Source organism: Sinohyriopsis cumingii, chromosome 14, assembly GCF_028554795.1.
Source record: "Sinohyriopsis cumingii isolate HCF-2022 chromosome 14, ASM2855479v2, whole genome shotgun sequence".
NCBI classification, from domain to species: domain Eukaryota; kingdom Metazoa; phylum Mollusca; class Bivalvia; order Unionida; family Unionidae; genus Sinohyriopsis; species Sinohyriopsis cumingii.
This window is the reverse complement of record NC_142974.1, coordinates 35,038,192-35,062,774: the sequence shown is the minus strand read 5'-3', so window position 1 is coordinate 35,062,774 and position 24,583 is coordinate 35,038,192. Positions and strand designations below refer to the sequence as shown.

General features: G+C 37.4%; 1 protein-coding gene across 1 annotated transcript in view; it reads left to right on the top strand.

Moving 5' to 3' along the window:
• Positions 1 to 2,582: 2,582 nt before the first annotated feature.
• LOC149783560 (uncharacterized) overlaps positions 2,583 to 24,583 on the top strand; it is a 58,682-nt gene continuing 36,681 nt past the window's right edge. The window contains exon 1 of the mRNA XM_089931827.1: positions 2,583 to 3,128. Within this exon, the coding sequence (XP_089787953.1) occupies positions 2,927 to 3,128 (202 nt within the window). The 5' untranslated portion in view covers positions 2,583 to 2,926. The remainder of the gene's footprint in view (positions 3,129 to 24,583) is intronic.

The following is a 24,583-nucleotide window of genomic DNA, read 5'->3' as shown; positions in this document are numbered from 1 at the left end:
AAATAATGCAGTGCTTTTTGCCGCAAAGAGGTAACTTTTTTAAAAGCATAATACCATTTTTAGTTTGGTGCAAAAAAAAGTTTTCCTTTATACCATTGTACTAGATAATGTCTAAATATGTGATATGTACACAACTTTTGACATAAACCATTTTGAGCCAAATCCTTAAGGTGGCAGGGTCCAGTTTCGTAAATTGGCCCCTGGCAAATTTCTTAACTTCAGGCTATGGTGTGACTTTTTCAGCTATTATTGTTTACTATTTATAGATATGGATATATTTGTGAACTAGGTGTTTTGGGCTTGTGTTGTTCTTGAAATTGATGTCAGGCATGTACACCTTCCATAGTTGCTCTGCAGTATGTTGATAGTGAAATACCAATAGTTGGCTAGGAAGAAGAGCTAGCCTCCCATAGCAGTAGACACGTGGGTTCAAGGCAAGCCGAGTATCTCAAAAACGGCTTGGATGACAACTATTCTGAATTGCATCAAACTATTTAGTAGACAATGTTTTTCAAAATTTTCGTCCAGGGAAAGGGCTTGCGTTTGCACTGTGAGCACTACATGTTGTCAAAAATGACATTTGGATGTGAAAAATGCAGGTATAAAATAGGGGTTGGGGTGCATAAACCTCTTCTGCTATGAACTGCCATTGACTTCTCTGGTCAAGTGAATACTATTCTTATGCTTTGTTTTAATATAGGTATCTAAAAATATGGACCTTTTTGACCTCACTTGTGTATTTGATTTTTTATGATTTTTTATACTAGGTCGCTGATTGCGACATTAAATTTGCACATAAAAACTGGACCCTGCCCCCTTAGACTGTAAGACCTTGACGCCCACAACATAAATATCAGTGTCAGGTCTTACATGTAGGACTACTCTGCAGCATGTTGATAGTGAAATACCAATAGTCGGCTAGGAAGAAGAGCTAGCCTCCCATAGCAGTAGACAGGTGGGTTCAGGGCAACTAGAGTATCTAAAAAACGGCTTGGATGACAACTATTCTCAGTTGCATCAAACTATAGACAGTGTTTTTAAAACTTTTCATCCATGGAAAGGGCTTGCGTTTGCACTGAGAGCACCACATGCTGTCAAAATGGCATTTGGACGTGAAAAATGCATGTATCCGTTGTTTTCACGTGACGTCACAAAACGTGTGTACTTCTATATCCGCCATTTTGAGCCCCTAGCCCCTCAAATCGGCACCTAATAACATTGTTCTTCCCGCATAATTACGAAGGCACGTCTCATTTTGTGCGTAAGAATATAATAATACATCACATACTGTTGTGCATGTCAAACGCACGAGACAGAATGCGTGACTTTTCTGCTTGTTTTCTTCAAATAAAACGTTTAAATTTCAGCAATCTTTGTTATTCGTTCATAAGCAAAAAGATCGATTGATAAACAAACACATAAACAAATGGATACACAAACAAGCAGAAATATTTAATAATTTTTAATTTTTATGGGATGAAATCAATCATTTGGTTATCTTTCAAGTTAAAAAGTTAATTGTTAATATATAGTTTAATATTTCTAAAAGCATTTCAGGAATATTTCGTTTTGACATTCGACACAGTCATGTTCCATTTTGCATGTGTTTCGTTTGAATACAGTGAAGATGTAACGTCTTTTTGAACGGTTATGCTTTGTTTTAATATAGTATCTAAAAATATGGACCTTTATGACCTCACTGGTGTATTTGATTTCTTATGATTTTTTAAACTAGGTCGCTGATTGCGGAGTTAAATTTGTACATAAAAACTGCCCCCGGCCCCCTTAATACTGAGCGCCAAGCTAGGGGGCTGCTAGTATCATTTTTAAAAGCCTTTGGTATGACTCCGCCGGGGTTTAAGCCCGCAACCTCGTGCATCCGAGGCAAACGTTCTAACTACTTAGGCCATCGGAGTAGCAAATAGAAGGTCGACAACATCCCAAAGAAGTTTGCGTTTTGTATAAGGACCAAAATACAATAACACGTCTTATTAACAGGTTTGTACATCATATAATAACAACGTTCATATTAAAACAGCTCTTGCGTTCCAAACATATTAATACAATGTGAGTTGGTAGCTACCGCTACAGATAGTCCCACTCTATGGAGTATCCTCTATTTCAAAGTTCAGACAGGAGAACCCTACGTAAACAATTAATTTTGCTAATCTTGTGCTCTTGATTTTGCTGTTATCTTATATGCTGTGAAAATGTAGACGAAGAAAAAATGACGACAACAATGGAAACGATGATAGGGAGCGGCAGGATGACGAATACATATTTTAAGCAAAATTGGAAGAGTTAAAGAAACTTACCTGTGTACGTAATAATTTAGCATGGCAATGTTTTGATCATAACGTTTTAACTAACTAGCTAATCCTTATCTACAGTTGCATTTCCACCAGTGTGCAGGTGGTACCTAAGCGATATCATCTGTTGTTGAAATTTTCCTGCTTGAAAAATACGAATATGATTTACTGGCCAATTAAGAAGGCCGGATCGACGGTTTGTTGCTATGGCAACGCCCATTAACTCTTAGCAGCAGCCGTACTGTGCCTCAAACCTAAATATAGCAACAGCGGGGAGGCTGATATACCACACTCCCATGCATCATACAACAAGTGACCCAGAGCGGGCACTGTTTACAATCATTGACTCAGCGTCCCTGCCTAGTATTCTATCCTACCACTGCTCTCTGGAGCCCTAGATAACATGTCTCTCGGCAGTGTTGCTATTATATCACGTCAGGGATTTTAACCAGTGCTGCTCAAATAGATTTTAACGTTTAGCTGTGCATTCTCTTACGGAGTAGCAAATACGTATTACTGTCACTCTTTTGTACGCCATTAATAGTTGTAGTGTTATAACATTTTTATCTTGATAACGGTCAAAGAGTCTACTTCACATAAACAGGACAGCTAGCAGAATGCAGAACACGTGCGGTGCCATCGTGGGACTGATATTTCTTGTATTGACGAACCTTGCTATTATGATTGCTTTCGCTACGCCGTATTGGCTAGAATACCGAACCATACATAATACGAATGAGGGACTGTGGGCTTATTGTGTGGACAATGAGTGCACATGGTACTTCGAGGACAATGTCAAGTTTCAGTCACAGATTGAAGGTGAGTACATTGGGGAATTTTCAACATCAATCCGTATCAAAGCTGCTTGTTTTGATTCATTACAAATATGTTGTGATATGGACGGGTGGACGACTAGATATGTTGACACACACGCATACATACATACATACATACATACATACATGACGGTTGATCCAAATTTCGTGGATACTGCACATAACTATAAGACAAAACAAGCTGTGCTCGTCGCCCTTCGCAATATTGGCAAAAATTCTAAACTATAAACGAACTTGGACTCGTGCGAAAACGTGAGGTTAAAATAGTAACAGGCAACTAATAATTGTGCTATATTGTGTAAACCTCGGGCACTCGTAGTGTTTTTCCATAATGGTGTAAAAATGCATCAAAATTCCCCTTAGTGACAAGGGTCAGGTTGAGTGGAAACCAAACATTGGTGTCAGCACCGGCCTTTGCAAACGCGGGGCCCGATTTGGATCATTTTGGCGGGGTCCCCTGGATTTGCGCGTGGGTCCCACTGTGCGCATTTGGAAATAAACTTTTAAACACGTTTTATTTTATATTGATCTCCAAATTTTGTTTCATCGCTTTAAAATTACTTTCTTTCTATTGATATATTTTTTAAAAATGACTAACGCGCGGGGCCCCTGTCAGCGCAGGGCAAGTCGGTCCAATCGACCTAAGGCTGGCCCTGATTAGTGCACAGGGGCTTTTATCGTTGCTTACAATTTGCCTTTCATACATGTACTATATAATAACTACTAGGGAGGACACCTCTCTCCTTACTCGTGCGACCCATTTAAGAATAAACGTTGTTATTTCAAGCTATATTTCGCGTAGAGTAATACATTTCGTACCGATGTTTAGCTCAGGCATTTAACTTTGTATGCATATTCAAAGTTTGGCTTGCTATCATACTTGTAAGGAATGCCAAACCATTTTCCCACGCTACTGCTCGACATGACCGTGATCGCGCCCGCTTAATACGCGAGTGAGATTGCGCTGAATGTTCTCTCATTGGTTAAAAGAAAATGACGTCTTGCTTATTTATAATTTATTTTCAGTTGGCCAATGAGAAGGTAGTATTCCATTCAGCGCGTTGTTCTTGTTTCCTGAAAGCGCGTGGCCAAGGCGGTTGCCTCGTTCGCCTTGCCCTAGGGCCGGGCCTGATAATAAGGGTGAAAACAAAAACAAATATTAAACTAGATTAATGGATATATTTAAAACAATACCTTGATAGGTGAAACTTAAATACTTTTATCCAAAACTATCATTTGTAGAATTAAGTAATAGTAGCCTGTTTTCAGTATTTTGACCCTATTTGTGACACATTTCGTGATATCCGTATATTACATTAGGGTCAAAGTGTGTGGCCTTTGCGAAAAATATATTGTACATCACATAGACTTTTGCTTCGACCAGTGAAAAATAAAATTATGAATGATTTCATTGATGTACTCTGGGGCCCATAATTCAGCGTTAGCACATCTAAATGTTAGAAACCACAGCATTAGTGATACTAGTATGCAACTAATTTTGCACTACTTTTGATCATGCGTGTTGACAAATTACATAATCTTTGGTCCAAACAGGTTTGTTGTATCGTCAAGTTCTTCATTTATTTGATTTCCTTTGCCTCAGTGCCCATTAAGTGTTTAGTAATATTATTTTTCCAAGCGATGCTGTACGCTATCATTTAACAGAATATTCCATTTCGACGTGATTGCAGTGAAAGTGTCGGTGGCAAATTAAACCGATCAAATGGTTTGTAAATTGGTCATCATCAGCCTAAAGGGAACATGTTCAGTGTAAAATGTAACGCGTTGCGTTTCGCTAAAAGAACGTGCTACTTTTGCAAACATTAATCCAAATTTTATAGCAGTATTTTATATAAATATTTTATATTGGCAAAACAAAATCAACAACCAAAATCAAGACATATAAGTTTCTAACTCGTCAAGTTTTTAAATGAATGTGTTCACTTTTGAAAGTTCAGCGTTGGTTTGGTATTGAATATATTGGGAACATAAATAATTTCTAACAAGTTACTTTTATAAAGGGACGCATTGCACTTCTAACATGACCGGCCACTGATGTGCAAGTGGCACGTCTCTGGTTGGAAGAGCTATTGCCGCCTAGTAATAACGAAAGAAATCAGTAAGAAAAGAAGCCACTGGCGAGACCATAAATCTTTGTAAAGTCAAGGGCTAATGAAAGTACACATATTTCTACACTAGTAATTTTGTAGAAGTACAACTGTGGATATGGAACAGTGTTAAAAAAAAGTAACAAAAGAGGAAAAACAAGAAGATTGGAAAAATGATTTAGTAAATAAGAGTCGCTCTGGGAGTCCCCGTAGCTTATCTGGTAGAGCGTGGAACTCGAATTCCAAGGGTCATATGTCCGGTACCCGCTCGGTCTTTCCTGGATTGGTTGTCTCAGAGGAAGTGGTACTTAGCTCCCATTTCCTTTGTAAGACATAACCAATAATGTATTAAAAGTGCTGCTAAAGCAAGCAAACAACCAACCTAAGAATCGCTCATCATAACATCATGTTTCACGATTCGTCACGTTCACGCCTGCTCTGGAATCTCTTACCAAACCATAAAGAATTGGATCCAATTCTTAAAGTACATACAGCAATTTTATGACATTGTACAATTGTATGTTATGTTTCCATGATGTTTAAGGTTTAGGTATAAGCTTGGTTCAGTTTATTCACGTACACGGGCCCTGGGGTAAGAAACACCTGGGCCTCTCCTAATTCTTGTTCAAACAAATTTTTTATTTATCAAATTAAAAAGTGTTGTTCGGCCAGGGCCCCGGGGATATATTCCCGGTGCCAACCCTCCCTTTTGTCGGCCTTTATGGCGCAAAGATTTTTGGTTTTTTTCTAGACGTTTAGGTGTATCACGTGTATCAATATCGAATTGTAAGTGTAAGTCATACCCCCGTATTGGCATCGTTTTGTCCTAAGGCCAGTTCTTTTAGCCGAATATAACTGGGGCCTCTATCGGCTTTCCATTGTTAAATCGATCGTGTAAGTTAACTTGTACTGATTGGGTCATGTGAATCTGGTCTTTACCTCCTGGGAACCGTTGTCAGCATTTTCCTTGGAAACGATCAAATCACAATTGTTATAGCAGGCAGCATGAACGGGTTTTCTGCGTTGGATTCAGAAATAGGGTAAGACTGCACGATCCGTAGCCATCAAACTATAAGCGCTCTTTAGTTTAATGCCCTCTAGTTTCGGTGCCTGTTTCGTTTCGAAATGTACATTATGAGGTGTACACACGCAGTCTAGTTTCGGTGTCTGTTTCGTTTCGAAATGCACATTATGAGGTGTACACACGCACTCTAGTTTCGGTGTCTATTTCGTTTCGAAATGCACATTATGAGGTGTACACACGCACTCTAGTTTCGGTGTCTATTTCGTTTCGAAATGCACATTATGAGGTGTACACACGCACTCTAGTTTTGGTGTCTATTTCGTTTCGAAATGCACATTATGATGTCTACACACGCACTCTAGTTTCGGTGTCTATTTCGTTTCGAAATGTACATTATGAGGTGTACACACGCACTCTAGTTTCGGTGTCTATTTCGTTTCGTATAAATGCACATTATGAGGTGTATACACGTCATATTAACAAAGATAAAGACTTCGCAAAAAATGTAGGCCTGTTTTTAGCCTTCGCCTTACCAACCTTTACTTAAATGACCTGACCTTTATATTTTGACTACATCTGACCACTGCAACGTTTACCATTGACTTTGTGTCATGCAAGTTAAAAATTGTGCTTATTTTGAGACTATACGGCGTTTGGTCCACAAGAAAGCGGAATATTAAAGATATGATTTTGAAATCCTTTTGTTGTGCATACTACAAACAGACCGAATTTTAAGTTGTATGAGCTATATTGTGGATTGTGAGACCCATAAATAACGTCTTGTTGTTATTTTTGCGTTTAACGCCATTTTGTAGCATACGATAGGCTACATGCCCGCCAGAATAACAGGTGAAGGAAGAATACGGGAAAATCCCGGTAAGAAACACCAACCCACAGGAACATACTGGCAGCTTTCTAACATACCCAGATTTGACAGAACCCGAAACTCGAACCCATATGGATAGAGGTGAGATAGCAATGAGCGGTGAAGTCAAGTGTTTTAGACCACCCAGTCACTGGGACCCTCATACATAACTTGGATGACTATAGAATTATTTATAACGTGGATGACTTTGCCCGATCATTGATAGCTTGGATGGCTTTATAGAATTATCTATAACTTGGTTGACTTTGTCCGATCATGCATAACTTGGATGACTGTATAAACGTATGTATGACCTGGATGACTTTGTCCGTTTATTCATAACTTGGATGACTTTATAGAATTATTAAGAACTTGGATGACTGTATAGAATTATTTAGAACTTGGATGACTTATAGAATTAATTATAACTTCGATGACTTATACTTATTTCAGGCTCATGAATAGTTTATTGATACAAGTTGATACATTGAATTTGTATTAAAAGATACTTATAAAGTTATTATTATTAGTGCGCATTAAAAATAAATGTTATTTTTTTTTATTAGTGAATGCTACAGTAGTGCATCCCGTCAGTGTACTTCCCATGCACCTCTACACACTTTCTCGGTGTGATTATTCACTTATTCGATGTCATTTTTTTATTCACATTTTGGCACGATGCTCATGCGATGGAAAACAGCACCTCCAGCTGCGTGGCGGCTTTAAATCATCTATCCTTCAGCGATTCTTTGATAACGGGATTTCTGCCAAAATTCACGTGGAACTTAATCAGGACCGGCAGATCAGGGTCTGTCGTGTTTGTTCTGCTGAGTACACCTTCAGTGTTAGGCAGCATCACGTGCTATTGGGTATTTAAACATTTTAAGGTAACCTATGTAGTCACGTGGTGTCAGTCCATTCCTGATTATAAGCTAGCTAGTCTTCGTTTTTCATCATTATGATCTGACATTACAAATCTGTATACCGCAGTAATACCACATATACTGGCTTGTAAGTTGAATCCAGCTGCAAACTTCATAGACCCACATTTTCTGTATATGCAGGAAGTTGGTAGCAAACAACAAACAAGGTAGACCCTGATATGCCGATGCATTATTGGTTTGTTTTCGATTACAAACAAAATAATTAATTGTGATCGCGTTAGTGATACGCCCACACGTAGGACGAATTACATACATACATACATACATACATACATACATACATACATATGCGTGTGTGTGTGTGTGTCCTTCGTTTGGGTATAATTGTGTTGGATATTTCGCTTCCGTGAAGCAAGATGTGTGAGGAGAGAATTATACTCATATAACGTACATCCATAAAATCATCCGACAGTCAGTCATCACGTGCAGTAACTTTGCTTCTTTTTCCAGAAGAACAACCAATGAAATAATCTATATATAATTGTTGTCTCATTATCTCTGTATCTTTCTAAGTACGTCTCTGTCTGTACCTATCAATCCGTCTACTGTTTTGGCTTTCTATATGTGCCTATTGATTTATCTACTGTTTATGGCTTTTGAAGCAGCAAGGGCAGAGACAGTATATAGTGTATATACGGTCTGTAATGTGATGAATAGGCGTATAGACGGGCGTAGTCCAATTTTATTTTGCATCTAGAAAGTCAATGTCGTGATATAGTGGATATAGATATACGTTCTTCTCTCTCTCTCTCTCTCACACACGCGCGCGCACACACACGTACACACACACACACACACACACACACACACATATATATATATATATATATATATATATATATATATATATATATATATATATATATATATATATATATATATATATAATGTCAGTGATGGATAGGCCAGCTGCTTGCACACGTAATATTACGATTTTAGCTATAAGCGTCTGCTATACAGAACGCTAATTACTTCCAGAAGCCCGGAAGGTGGTGGGTGGGGATCCAAATAAAAACTGGTCTTGACATCTACTTTAGAGTACCAGAAAATAATATGTTATCTTTAGATCAAAATAATAATCTCCTCTGAATCAGAATCTAAACCCTAATTACGTCGGTATTTAACGCAAGCCTTAATGGTGTTGGTAATTAATGCAAGGCCAGATTGTTTGGGAATTTTACTCGAACCATGATTGTGTTGGTAGGTAACTCAAGCCTTGATTGTTTTGATATTGAACATAAGCCCAGATCGTGTTAATACTTAACGCAGGCCTTGATTGTTTTCGTATTTAAAACAAGCGCTGATGTGTTGATACTTAATACAAGCCCATATTGTTTTTAACTGAATGCAGACTGAAATATTGAGACAAGACACATACATGTACAGAAGTAGGAAATTTTACGGCATGCGTATAAGAGAGTTTAATGAATGAAGAAAAAAGTTGTTTCACTTTCACTTCATTTTTTAAAAAGGAGCGATGTTTGCCATTTTACTACTCCAGCACACACTCATTGCCTGAGAACGATCGAATGAACGAAATATAAATGAACATTTCCTTGTCCTGTTTTGCTGACTATTTGATTTCTTTTGATTACTTTAAACGTAATTGTATCTCTATAAAAGCAATAGGATCATGGGGTCAGGCTCCAAATTGCTTGCATTAACCCATCTCCAAGCAACCTCACCAGTACAATGTATCGAAACGTGGAAAGTGGTAAATAGGGTTACATCTATATATTTCAGATTATTCATGGAAAATAAACCAAACCTGACAGAAAATAAATTGACACAGACATAAAGAAAAAGAGAAAATCAAATTTTAAAACAATACTTTGGGTGAAAAAGAAATTAACAAATACTTTGGGTGAAAAGATGGAAAAAATGACGAAATGGCGAAACCAGTGGCTAATGTAAATATACATAACTAAATTACAAAATTCATTTATCAAATGTAAACCATGTGGAATTAAGCTATACAAATCTGTAAATCTAAGAGAGAAACAAAAATAAGACTAAGTAGAGGGTATAAAACCAATGACATTAATTAGTTGATCCTTAACATGCAAACAATGACCTGAATATATAGTGAAAACACTTTCAGGTACAATGTAAAATTTTATAATTGTAATGACTAAAATCGTACATCTTGTCAACAAAGACGTACATTGTATTGCATACAAAAGAGAAGCAAATTTATTCATGAAACATTTCAAATGTTAGCAAGGTTTTCTCATTAACTTGCGCGCGACTCATTTACTATCGTTAAACTCTCGTGATTGACCCATTTAATAAAAATTGTTATCATTGTTAAATTCGTGTGAGTGACCCATATACTATTTTTTATTGTTAAACTCGTTTGATTGAGACATATAAGAGAGTTGTATTCGTAATAAAATAGAAGAGCTAACTGAACTTAGAATTATATCGCGATTTTATTAACCTAGTTAACTTTTGTTGTTGTTGTTGTTCTAGGGTTTAACGCCATTTTTCAGCACAAGATAGGCTATACATGGCGGACAGTATAACTGGTGGAGGAAGAACCCTGGAAAACTCAGGGAGAACGGTTCCATCGACCCACGAGAAGCTACTGGCAGGCTTTCCCACGTACCCACGCTAGCCGAGCCTTGGACTCGAACACGCACAGACAGAGGTGAGATAGCAGTGATCCGGAACGGTGAGCGCTTTAGACCACTCGGCCACTCGGGGCCCCGATAATCTAGTTAACAATAATATACTTATGTAGGTGTGATTTGTGTCACCCGTTTGGGTATTGGGGTCATTCAAAATGAAGTTATGCCTTGAGATAGGGATTTAGTTTTGGAACAAGTTTTACGGTGTTATGATGACGTAAAGCATAAATGCATAGTTAGTCCATATTTAACCAATAAAGTGATGTAAAAAAGAAAATACTATCAAATATTTGAAATAGTTGTGAAGTACATGTAGTCAGGAGAAGACAACTGACGATATCAATTTCATGCATTGTGATGTTAATTTATTTTCAAAGGTTTTAAATTGGAAAAAAATATGTTTGGTTTGGGTTTTTTCTCAGATGTTTTATGGTACGTCAGCACAAATAGGATATTTAGTGCGGAGCCAATTGTAGTATAGTGACTCGTGAAGTACATCTCACCGTAGCCGACCTGAGCTGATCCTATCGTAAGATTCGAACTTGCAAGCTTAGGTCACTAGTCCGGCAGGTTAACCACCTATACACTGCAGCTCCTACCTCCTGTAATAGCTTCTTTAGACAAGCAACAGAGCACATATGGCCAACATTTACATCCTCGAGCCCCCCAGGGGGTGGACAAAATCTGTACAACCACTGAAAACGTGATCCCTGAGTCGGCAGGAAATGGACAAAATCAGTAAGCTTACTAAACACCTTATACATGATTTCCGCATTATAACTGCTAGCTGAACATAGAGTGAAATTTCCACTCTTCAAAGGGCACTTAGGGTAATGTAAAAGCTGTAATTTGAAGTGTTTGTATTGAGTGTTATAGGACTGCTGTGCTATATTTTAAACAGATGTGCAACCTTCTGTAACAGATGTCTTTGGAATTTAGAGCCTTTAAGTTCTCCAGCGTAAAGAATTATTGGTTAATATTGGAGAAACTTTATATGTGGTGAAGAGGGGAGAAGGGGTAGAGGGACTGGCGGCTTTAGGGAACAGTATTTGGGAATAATTAATCAATAATCAGACATGATCCCATTTAACTTAGTGGTGTAGTGCATACATTAAGGACACTGGAGTGAGTTGTGTTGAATGGTAAACGTAAACGTTTCACTAACCTTCATACATTTGCAATGAAGTCACATGACATTCCATCCTAATTGTACCAGTGACAGAGGCATATTTGTTCGTGTATTTGTTTTGTCTTTTTTTTTTTTTTGTATGCTTGTCGCTAAGCGACACTGTGAACAATTCCCTTGCAGTAATATAGCCTGTATTCCCCCCACCCCTGTTTTAAAAACACTAGATTTCCGCCTCTTGTAATGGATTACATGAAATCTAACTTCTTGTGGCGAACTGGATTTAATTAAATTTGAAATTTGTAGAACGTTCGATATTTAGCAGAAGTTTTCTTTCTTTCTAACACTCTTGTAAGTGATGTTTTCTCACCTTCTGCACAGTCGATGATTTTCCTCTTTGACATTAGATCTTGCCATATTTTTAAGCCCTTCGACTGTGAAAGAAGTTCTGCTCCGTACCGCATCGTTGGTTAGGGGGCAGGGACCAGTTTTTATGTTGTTGTTGTTGTTATTGTCGGGTTTAACGCCATTTTTCAGCACACGATAGGCTATACATGGCGGCCAGTATTAATGGTGGAGGAAGAACCCGGGAAAACCCCGGAAAGAACCACCGAACCATGAGAAGCTACTGGCAAGCTTTCTCACATATCCACATTGGCTGAATCCGAGACTCGAACCGGCGCAGACAGAGGTGAGATGGCAGTGATCCGTAACGGAGAGCGCTTTAGACCACTCGGCCACTCGGGGCCCCTCAGTTTTTATGTACAAATTTAATGCCGCAATCAGCGACCTTGTATACAAAGCATAAAAAAAATCAAATACACAATTGAGGTAAAAAAAAGGTCCATAATTTTGGATACCTATATTGAAACAAAGCATAAAAATATTATCCACTTGACCAGAGAAGTCAACTGCAGTTCATAGCAGAAGAAGTTTATGCACTCCAACCCCAAATTTATATCTATAATTTTCACGCCTGAAGGTCATTTTTGACACCAATTAATGCTCACAGTGCAAACACAAACCCTGTTCCTAGATGACAGTTCTGCAAAACAGTATGTACTAAACAGGTTGATGCAGTTTAAAATAGTTGTCATCCAAGCTTTTTTTTGAGATAGTCTACTTCTTCCAAACACATGTGTTTACTGCTATGGGAGGCTAGCTCTTCTTCCTAGCCGACTATTGGTATTTCACTATCAACATAATTAGTAAACAATAATAGCTGAAAAATTCACACCATAGCTTTAAGTTTAGAAATGTGCCAGGGGCCAGTTTATGAAACTGGACTCTACCACCTTAGATAATTTCGGCTATGTTGCATGTTTTGGCATAGTTTATTAAGTTTTTAGACAATATGAGTTTCATTTATGCTGACATCAGAATTTTATGTCGTTACTTTATCTACCAGTAAATCGATATATTCTTGCGTATACGTCATTAATCACTAATAATTATTTTCCAGTTATGGAAAGCTGTTGTTTCCTGGGGTTGGTTTGATTACATTGGACAGGTTTTTAAAATTGGTCATATGACATCTCTATAATCTTATGACATCTCGACTATTAAATATATAAATCGTCATAGTTATGTTATGTTTATTTAAAAATTTTTTTTGTCAATTCCAAAAGACACCTTAATTGCAACAGCGAATCGGATTGATCAATATATCGACGATAAACCAGATGGTACATCGTGACGTCAAAACAATATGCATCGTGGATAGTGGACTGTCGCAAATTATCTCCATTACATGTCGGTCAAGTACAATTGAAGTAGACGTATGTCTTACATGTCCAATTCCTATCCACTAAACTGTCTGAAACAAAGTCGTCCGATTTAATTTATTGCGGAAGTCCTCAAATTTAATTTATTGCGAAAGTCCTCAAATTTAAATTATTGCAGAAAGTCCTCCGATCGCTGCTCTCAAAACCATGTCACAGTAGATTTTCGTAACAGATTTGTAGGGGCCCCGAGTGGCCGAGTGGTCTAAAGCGCTCACCGTTCCGGATCACTGCCATCTCACCTCTGTCTGCGTGGGTTCGAGTCCAAGGCTCGGCTAGCGTGGGTACGTGGGAAAGCCTGCCAGTAGCTTCTCGTGGGTCGGTGGTTCTTCCCTGGGTTTTCCAGGGTTCTTCCTCCACCAGTTATACTGGCCGCCATGTATAGCCTATCTTGTGCTGAAAAATGGCGTTAAACCCTAGATCAACAACAACAACAACAACAACAACAATAACAGATTTGTCATCACTTGGAGGGCCCCGAGTGGACGAGTGGTCTAACGTGCTCTCCGTTACGGATCACTGCCATCTCACCTCTGTCTGCGTTGGTTCGAGTCTAAGATTCGGCCAATGTGGGTATGTGAGAAAGCTTGCAAGAAGCTTCTCCTGTGTTAGTGGTTCTTCCCGGTTTTTTTTTTCCGGTTTCTTCCTCCACCATTATTACTGGCCGCCATGCATAGCCCATCGTGTGCTGAAAATGGCGTTAAACCCAACAACAACAGCAATCTGGACTCGTAAATATTCTTGCACGCAACAGAGTTCATCTTCTAGTGCAGCAAAATCCACATGTAACAATTATATTCTTCACCGATATGTGATTCTTACCTTCTTATCCAGCCTGATTCGACTGCAACAAACTGTCCGCATAACGCACCTGCCGCTAACATCCACAGATTGTGCACTGCAGCATTTTTGTTTTAAAGTTGGATTCTTCGGCTAAACAGGTATACTTTTCTTTTGTGGATTTCAAGTACGCTTTCATCAAAGTACCTTCCTTAATTAATATAATGTGTTTCTTGACGCTGAGCAAAAAAGATATAAAATAAAAGACTAAAATTACTGTTCATATTTCCAGGAGATCCGCGTTAAAGCAGGTAGAACGGTCACGTAGTATAAAGGAAAACAAATTTTAATTTTCACCGGTGCCTTTATGGACTTACTGAGTGATTGGAACTATACTCTGATATTCTATTCAGATCTACTGCCGATTACAATCAAAAGTGTGCCTATAATTTCGGGTTATGAGATCTGCCAACTGGGGAATGCAATTGTGTCTGACAAATGTACCGTATATGATCACTAGAGCATGAAAATAGGCCACACTCTCCTCTGCTAGACTGCAATAACTAATCTGTCTAAAAAAAATTCACCCACTGACGCAATAATTACAAACGTATATATACTTCATATCTATTAACTTACGTTCTTCAATTGCCTTGTCACTTCTTTATTTTAGCTCTACTGATTATAGACCAGAAGATCTTATTGGATGGTCAGTTGTCCGTTGTCCGTCCGTCCATTAGAGCAAGATTGTTGTTTTTACTCCTAAACTACTTAGGGAATTGCCATGAATCTTATATATGCTTTCAGCCGATTGTCTTGTTGGTCATAGATGATAATGATGTTGCTAGCACATAAAATATGGCTGTCATAGTTGCCATCTTGAAAATATTGTTATCGCTACTTCTCCTGAATGGATGACCATATCAACATGACGTTTTAACTACAAGTCTTCTTATGATGTCTTGGTCCGAAATCAGACTGTTAAGGATCTAACGTCCAATGTTGATGACATAGCAGCCATCTTGAAAATAGTGTTATTGCTCTTGAATGGATAGTCATATTAATTGTACCATTACTTCTTATGATGTGTAGTTGGTCCTAGATAAAAATGGCGCTTATCTAATATCCAATATGGTTGCCACGACAGGAATCATTAAAATCCTGTTACCGCACCACATCCTTAACAGAAAGTCTTATTAACATGGGTTTTCACCAGAAGATATCCTTTGATGTCTTGTTGACCGTAAATGAAAATGGCGCCTATCTGACGTGCAATAGGGCCACCACAAAATCTTGTTATCGCTACTCCTCATGAATGGATCATCATGCGTATGCATACGCACTTAAACACATATTGTTCAAGATCCAATGTCATTACAATCAAGTCACTTCGAACATAAGTTTCAGTGCATTGTGGCTTGCATTATGTTTGAAATAAGTTTCATTATCTTGATTTGTGGCATTGTTTCCTACACTTTGATGAAGGATAAATGGGTTTACCTGGATATGGTGACGGTGATGTGTTATATATTTAGGCATTGTGTTACTTGTGTAAGCATGTGCTGTTGAAGGTGTAAAGAAATTAGGGCTTCCTTGCTAGCAAATGTATTTTAATTATCTGGTTGGTGGCATCATCTTCTACACTTTGATGAAGTGTATATGGATCTGCCAGGGCTAGGGGAAAGGGTGGTGTTGAATATTTATGTACTGCGTAGTTTTTGTCGACTATGGCAAGTGAGTTTTGTAGTAAATAATATCCTTGTTTGGCTGTTAGGGCAGGGATTGGAGGTCATGGGTCAAGCTGAGGATATCACTGGGGACACGGTGCTGCATCTTCGCTAGCCAAGATTCCGATATGTTAACCCTGTCTAAATCTTGACGTATCAAGCATATATTTCTGTGCTTCGGGTCTGTAAATTTCATTGGATGCAGCAACAAGCCACCGCACCCAATCAAACGTCGAGACAAGAGGAGCACTCAACCTGAATCGACTCATACATGAGCAATTTTCCACTGCCGGACCGTGTTTGTACAACTACTTTTCTCTCAAACAAACATATAATGGCTTCTCCCTGGTACGTAGTCATACTTCCAATGTTAAACTGACAAAGTATTCTTATGAAGTTAATTGGCTCCACCATTTTCGGCCGATGTACAATGCACCGCTGTTACACACTATTGGTTAGTGGGCATTACATACTAAGGGAGGCTACTCATGCAATCCTATAGATGTAGCTAGGGCAAAGCACTAAAACAAATAGCTGTTCGATCCGCCAAGGTGTAGCTAGGAAATAATTGAAATATTACTAAAATTATTTATGTATCAGCTCTTCATATATGAGGAAACGCTCAAGTTTTCTAAGACTTAAGCAAGAGTATTTTCGTGAAAATGCAAGATTTTATGATTATATAATAATAATAATGGTGATAATGTTGATGATGATAAACTACTGCATACTGCTAGTAGTTTGATGTGAGTTGCAGGCGTTCATCACTACTGCATGACAATAAATCAAATTTCTTTAAGGTTATCCCAGATGTACGTAAATTACGATGCACATTTATCCCTCAGCTAGAATCCGAGTAATGCCAGATTATGTCCTCCACATCACATAACTATGGAATATATTAGGATTCATCGTTTGTTTTGACTGACACTCGAGGGTCAGAGTGGCAGCATATTGATCGCATCTAAGACGGGACCTGTCTCGTCTCTGTTTCAGCTTGCTGATGTTGAAGCTTTTTTATTTTATCTCCTCGCCACCGAAGTTTGGGGTTGGGTGCGGTGGGGACTGTTGTTTTTAATACGTTAGCAATTAATCTTCCAAATCATATGGTCCTTATCAAAATGAATATACTTACAATGTACTATACTATATTCGTATATCAGTTAATACAAAGTAAAATTGATACAAAACACTTGCGATAGAATACGAAGATATCGTTTATGGAAAGTAATAAAAGAAGAGCAAAGTATATGCTCGAGCGTTCGTTCGTGACGCTATCAGTATCTTGGATCTCAAGATAAAAGAAATCCGTAATTCCACAACCAGGACACTGACCTAATTTCACTCTTGAGTTGCTTTTCTGTTTCAGTTATCCATTTGTTACACCTAGAATTTTGACCCGTTATCGCCTACATTCATGAAGATTATTAGTACATGGGGGCATATCAAGAAGAGTAACTCGGCCATGCCAAAACTAGGGTACTATGTCCTTATTTTCTGTCGTGAGTGAGTGGCTTGTATATTTTCAGATATCCCTACGTTTCAACTTTAATATCGTTGACCCTTTATGTGAAAATTGATATACGGGACAAGCTCAATGCGGTAACTCAACCGTATATAAATATAGGTTAGTGATTAAATTCATTTCGCGATTTGTTGTTTATCGACTTTTTTATTGGCGGCAATCACTTGTTTACACAGTCAGTATCTCAGGCTTTATGTAGTATTTAAGTCAAGGAGACAAGATAACAAATTAATTAAAAGAAACATAGAGCCATCAGCAAATTTTCACGCTTTAATGACTTTTGTAACTATCATTTTGTTACACACACAACATATTGGACTATTTGTCACTTGCAACATTATTGTTGCAGGACACATAATAATATAAGGCACTCTGATTTAAATCAGACCACTGTCCTTCGTGTAGACGTGATTGCGACAGCTTAGGGGACATGTTTTGTTACTCTTTGAATTGGCCAATGGATATTCGGCTTTTTTTTCCCATAATTTTTTTAAGTGAATCAAATCGTTAATCGCACATTGATGATCTTAAGCCAAATGTTCAGACTCTCAAACGCGAAAGACTTTATCTGATTGGCTGATAAAACCAGCGATTACGGTAATAGCATAGGTCACCAGAACATGACCTCTAAGCGGTTGCTGTCAGATCATCATGTAGGATAGAGGAGATCTGATTTTAACCAGATTGAAATAAAATGCAAATATATTAAAATTTCGAACATGTAATCATTGTTTATAAATAAAGAAGGAAGATGAGAATATTTTCCTGGATATGAAATTTTCCTAGCACAAACGTTATATGTAAAACTGTGTGGATGATGAATTCTTTATCTTCTTGAATGTACCTATTCCAGAGAACAAAAAAAGCTACTACGTCACAAACACTTTAATATCCGATCATTTGTTTCAAGAAGAGAAGGTACAACAGGTTCATCATTATAAAGTAATGAGTTTACCATTGATTAGTTTGTGTTCCATTTATCGTGATTTATAGCCTGTCTTTCCAATTACTTTGTGTTCCATTTATCGTGATTTACATCCTCGTCTTTCCACTGATCGCAAAATCCATGCATTTAAGCTTGTGCTTGTTCGTATTCCGTTGGAGTATTGACTGCGGTAATTTTGCTGTCAATCTGAGTTAAATTGTAATTGCGGTGGAAAACATTACATCGTCCATGGTGTTATGCTAATATATCGTCCATGGTACACGCCAGCAAGTGATATACTAATATGTTACCTCATACATTGTGTATTGCAGCCTGAGAGTAATCAAGAGTTTTCCCTTGTCATTGTCACTCGTTAAACATAGTTTGTTGGTGTATCCTAAAGAGTGTAATTTAAGAATTCCGAAACTAGAACACAGTGTCCTACTTTTCAAGCTGGAGTGACATTTGGTTTTTCAGATATCTGTTCGTTAAACATTCAATCTCTCGGACCCTCCCCCCCCCTTCCAGAAACGTTCACACAAATGAAAATTAGATGCGTCTCAAAAAGATAACCCAAGCCTGACAAAAAGTTCGTGACTGCGACCTAATTTGATTGACGATTTTATTATCGGCTATGCGTTCGTTACAGCTCCCCATCTTTGACCATGTACCACGCAGAGTCATGCATATTGGTATTGGGATGCATTTGTTTGAGAATAAATTAAGCAAACAAAACTTGGTGACGGAGACCTCATCTTAATGCATGCCTGATTTCGCTTTAGTCATTTGTTTGATACATCCTCTGTGTTTTTAACATTATTACATCCGGACAGATTTATTCGACCTTACTGATCAAACTGTGAATGTTCATAAATCTAAATGGGCGATGCGTTGCCGTAATATCTTCTGTCTACTTTGTGGACTAGTTATTAACTGAGAACCACAACTTGTGGTTGTCGGGTTCAAATCATGTACAGACCTACGATGGTTCGAATCCTGTACAGACCTCCGATGGTTCAAATCCTGTACAGACCACCGATGGTTCGAATACTGTACAGACCTCCAGTGGTTCAAATCTTGTACAGACATCCGATGGTTCGAATCCTATACAGACCTCCGATGGTTCAAAACCTGTACAGACATCTGATAGTTCGAATACTGTACAGACCTCCGATTGTTCAAATTCTGTACAGACATCCGATGGTTCGAATCTTGTACAGACCTCCGATGGTTCAAATCTTATACAGACCTCCTTTGGTTCGAATCTTGTACAGACCTTCGATGGTTCAAATCCTGTACAGACCTCTGATGGTTCAAATCCTGCATAGACTTGTCAGTGTTTCAAACCTGCACATACATAAAACTGCATATCTGTTTCCTTCCGAGTGGATGGAAAAAACGAATTTGATACCTTGTAGAAATGCAGAGGCCGTGAATATGTTCATTCGCTGTGTCAAACGAATTCGTTCCACCAGCTCGGATCAAAACACTTATCTTGTTTTGTCTTTATTACATATTTTTTTTTTATTCACACAAATGTATACTTTTAAAACCTTAATCATAAATTTGACCTTTTGTTGAAGGATAATCTACAATCCTCAACAAGTACATATACGTAACTGGGACTAGACTTAGCAGTTATATTACAGGTCTGTCTGTATTACAGATATGGATTTACTCTTTTTCCTTGAGTTTTAAAAAAGATTATGGGACATTTGAATGGATTTAATCTGCAGTCCCCGGCCAGTGATTGTGTCCTAACTTATCAAAAAAATGGAACATAGCTTTTTGACCATCACGTGGTCCATTTTCTCACATACTACTTGTTGGAAAGACGCTCTACTTCCAAACAAATTTCATGGCAGATTTATAGACAACAGTAATTAAATACTTTTAATTGTATGCAGAAAATTCATTCACTTACATTGCAGTCAAACTCTCTGATTGTTATGTTTTCATTTAATACAAGAAAATATTGATGAACGTAAGGTCGTGATTTAGGCATAAAAGATCTCTAAGTATCGGCCTCTTTATAACAGACGGTTTTTAACATCCGTTTTGATATAAGTAAAAAGTAAATTCTAAGCAATATTGTAATATTTTTCTGTTTTCTTTTCATTATCTTCTGCTTAAAAAGTCGCAAGAATTTAAAATGTAAACGTAAACTTCCTTTCATGTGACCCAGTAACGACAAAAACCTCAGCATCATTGTTACAGGATGTAAATCTTCTAAATTTGCGTCACAATCAAAACAGATGCTTCTCTCTTTAATACATCTACCTTTATGTTGCAAAATGTTTCTCAGTTTAATCATCATGTTTACTAAACATATTCATCTCCTGCAATTGTAATAGACAAAATGTAAATCCTTCCACTTAAAATTGCTTTTCACAAAATATAATTCTGCAGATCATTGTTTTAAAAGTTGAAATAGATTTAATCTAAGTTCGGTATTTGAGATAATTTGCATAGTGGGATGTCTCTTGGTAGTTAAACATGGTGTAAAGGTTTCTCCAAAAGTGGGACATTTCTAACTATGCATTGAAGTTTGATTGACTGCCCGACTCAGGGAGTTATGTCTCTTTCTTACTCTGTCTTGTCTCGAATTTAAAAAAAAATTTAATACAAGATTTCAGCGGCAAAGTACTTTCTCTCTCTCTCTCTCTCTCTCTCTCTCTCTCTCTCTCTCGTTTGATGACACTTTGCACACCAGCTTCATCTCAGAACTCTTTGTCAAACATTCTGCCAAAGACATTGATTTGTCCACTTTGACTTCACGGCCGAGTTACTCTGATATTCAAATAAACTTCCCGTCGCTACTTCTGGTACTATCCCATGATAACCAGCGGCAAACGAGTCCATTTTGACCAGATATTACTTTGTTTCTTAAAGTTCAAAACATGTTTGGCATTTTTGAATAATTTAAAATGTATCGCAATCAATCATTCTGAACATTTTATAAGTGAACTATTTTTAATATTTCATGTTGTATTTCTGGACTGGTTGTGCCATTCGGAAATTTTAGGTGTGCGATACGGATAATTTAGGTGTGCGATACGGATAATTAAGGTGTGCGATACGGAATCACATATTGAACATCTGTATTGAACACCATGTAAAATGAAATGGATACGTATATTAAGATCGGTTAGTGTCCGCTATCGTGAGGTGTCTTTATGCCAAGCACAAAACTCCTATTGCCTAGGCTTCACTCAGCTCGGCTGTTTTAAATGTGCTTCTGTTGGCAGGGCCGTCTAAAGTCTGCTGTATTAATACAGTTTTTCCTGAGTGTTGGGCGACATAGGCGAAGCTCGCTTGGGGCACATTTTGTTAAGCACGAACTTGCAACGGCCCAGCCTGTTGGCGAGTGGATTCGTTTCCTCTAGTGAACATTGTTCCACTTCGTTTCTTTTTCAACCATGCCATTTCATCAAAGATTTGTCAAAATGACGGGAGGCAGTCTTTTATATGCTTGTAAATAATTTCATAAATTGTTTTTTAAATGTATTAATGTTTAGGTCCTCATTTCCAATGTTTTACTTAATTTATAGTATGTACAGGTTACTGTATTTGTATGGGAAAATATTAACGAGTTTTTTGGATGGAAATACTGCACCACCTTGGGAGTGCAGTATATACATCTGACAAAACGAGTTCATATTTTCCCATACAAATTCAGTAACCTTTTTATTATATGTTCATTTTCTTATTCTACCGAAGGCTTAATTATATAAACAAAAATACGCTACAAGAAACAAAGCAACTGAATGTATGGCGTATTTCAAACTAAAATATACAAGCTTAAATTCATCATTACACAACAACCGCATTATTAATGCGCTCATAACTCCGCCCAGATAAACTTGAATTTAGTCGCGCTAGACATAACTTTCGAAGAAAAAAAAAAGACGTTTAGGTCTACTTAAAATTGAAATTTGGAGTCATATTCTGACTTGCAACAACTTTTCCATTTGATCTGGTATGAATAGATTTTGGTATTTTTATCATTTCTACGAAATTTTGTGATTATGGACCCGATTTATCTATACCAATTTTACATGAAGTACATCGGATTTCAGCGGCGAAATGAACAGCGTGTTGACATCTGCAAGCGTGTTTCTGTTCTGTCACTAAATGTTGGAAATCATAATGTGGGAAAAATATGAAGTCTTTCAATTGCAATTATCGAAACGTCGCTATGGAATATAATGTTTATTTCATTTTGAGTGCAGTAAGGAGGATGTAATTGCACTTGGAATATAGTCGAAATTGCAGTACAATTTCGAACTGTGTAATCAAGCTTGAGAACCCATGACATGGCTCATGTAATTCGGATTTGCAGAACTAAGAAAATAATTTTGAGGAAATTCAGGATGTAAACCTTTAAGTATATTTTTTGCCATTAATATTACCAGCTGAGGAAGCCAGTTTATGCCTTGTCGCATTCATGTTATTTGTAGGAACCGAACAATTTCATGAAATCTGGCGTCTATGGCGCGCCTAAATCCGAAATATTGTACCAAAATAGTTAACACCGAATGTGGCATAGCAGCTGATATGTGACAGTTCACGAAACATCTGCTTTAGTTCATTCAGAAACAAATTTAATCAACAAAACCTAAAGCACATACTACATGGGTGTACATGATTTGTTTATAAAGTAGTTATCATACCACGATCGCTGCACATTTCTGATATCACATTCAATACCTGCTTCGTTGAAAATCTTTTTTTTAGTCTATGAATTCATCCACATTGTCATGTTGGTATCTCTACATTCAAATGACTCAAACAGTTAGTTTACTTCATCCACAAATAAAATAAATAAAAAGTGCTGGCGTGTGCGTTCATTTTTTTTTTACTAATAGAAAGTAGTTTATAATTCACGTGAGTTCAATATGAAGTGAGCTCGAGTGCAATATCGTAGAATATTGCACGATTCTGACAATATAAAGTTAACTGAGACAAAAATGAACATATAATAATATTTATTTTTTAAGCTAGACATCTTCACTGTAATTATCCTCCTTTCTCAGTGACCTCACCGCCGCACATCCTGTCATCATCACCCAAATTTTTGGCTGAAAATATAAGGTGATAATCTGTTTCTGATAGTAAACTTCGAAGCTTTAAACATTTTTTTCGTCAATTTGGCAATAATATCTATGCAATTATTGGAGATTTTCACAGAGAGAGGATTGATAAGTTGTTAACTGATTATCTAAAAACATTTGGACAATGGTCATGTTGCGAAAGATGCCGGATCTTGCGATGACACTTCGTCAAAATAAACTAGGGCCCAATATCAACGAAAAAGGCTCAGTCAATTGCCTTTCTGTTATATACTAAAATACGGAATATTTATCATCCTGTTATGCTATATAAATAACACAGTTATAATAATATGCTATTTCAAAAATTTATTTAACATTTTACATGTCGTTTATACGATGAAACCTGAAACCTGAATATGCTACATGCCTGCAGGGCGATTTAATTTAACAGTGAATTAAACTTAGTCTGTTCAAGAAGATGCAATGTCATGTATCCAAAGAAACAACGAAACGTCAGATATTAGGAAAACATGACACATTACTTACAAAAATTGAAGATAACATGGGAAAATCTGAGTCAAAATAACTCCGTCTTAGGACATTATTGTTATTGTCTCAATGCTGTTGCTATGTTGGAGATGAAATTTAGAAGGTCGGCGTGCGTCACGGTTGTTGCTACGGTGCTAATGATCCATCGGTCTCAGATCACACCTGAAAATAGGATATATATTCATTTTGCACTTGCATGTATTTCATTAAATTGCTAAGACAGGATTGAGCATTTTTAGACTGAGTGAGATAAAGTGCACTATTTACGTGAATAGAAGTTGTTAACTGATACAGTGCATCAAAGGCATCCATTCTTTTGTAACTGCAACAGCAAAGAGTAATGCATCACGGTAAAATTAAAGGCTGTTTTATCGATTTCTCTCAGAGTGAATCTTAGCTC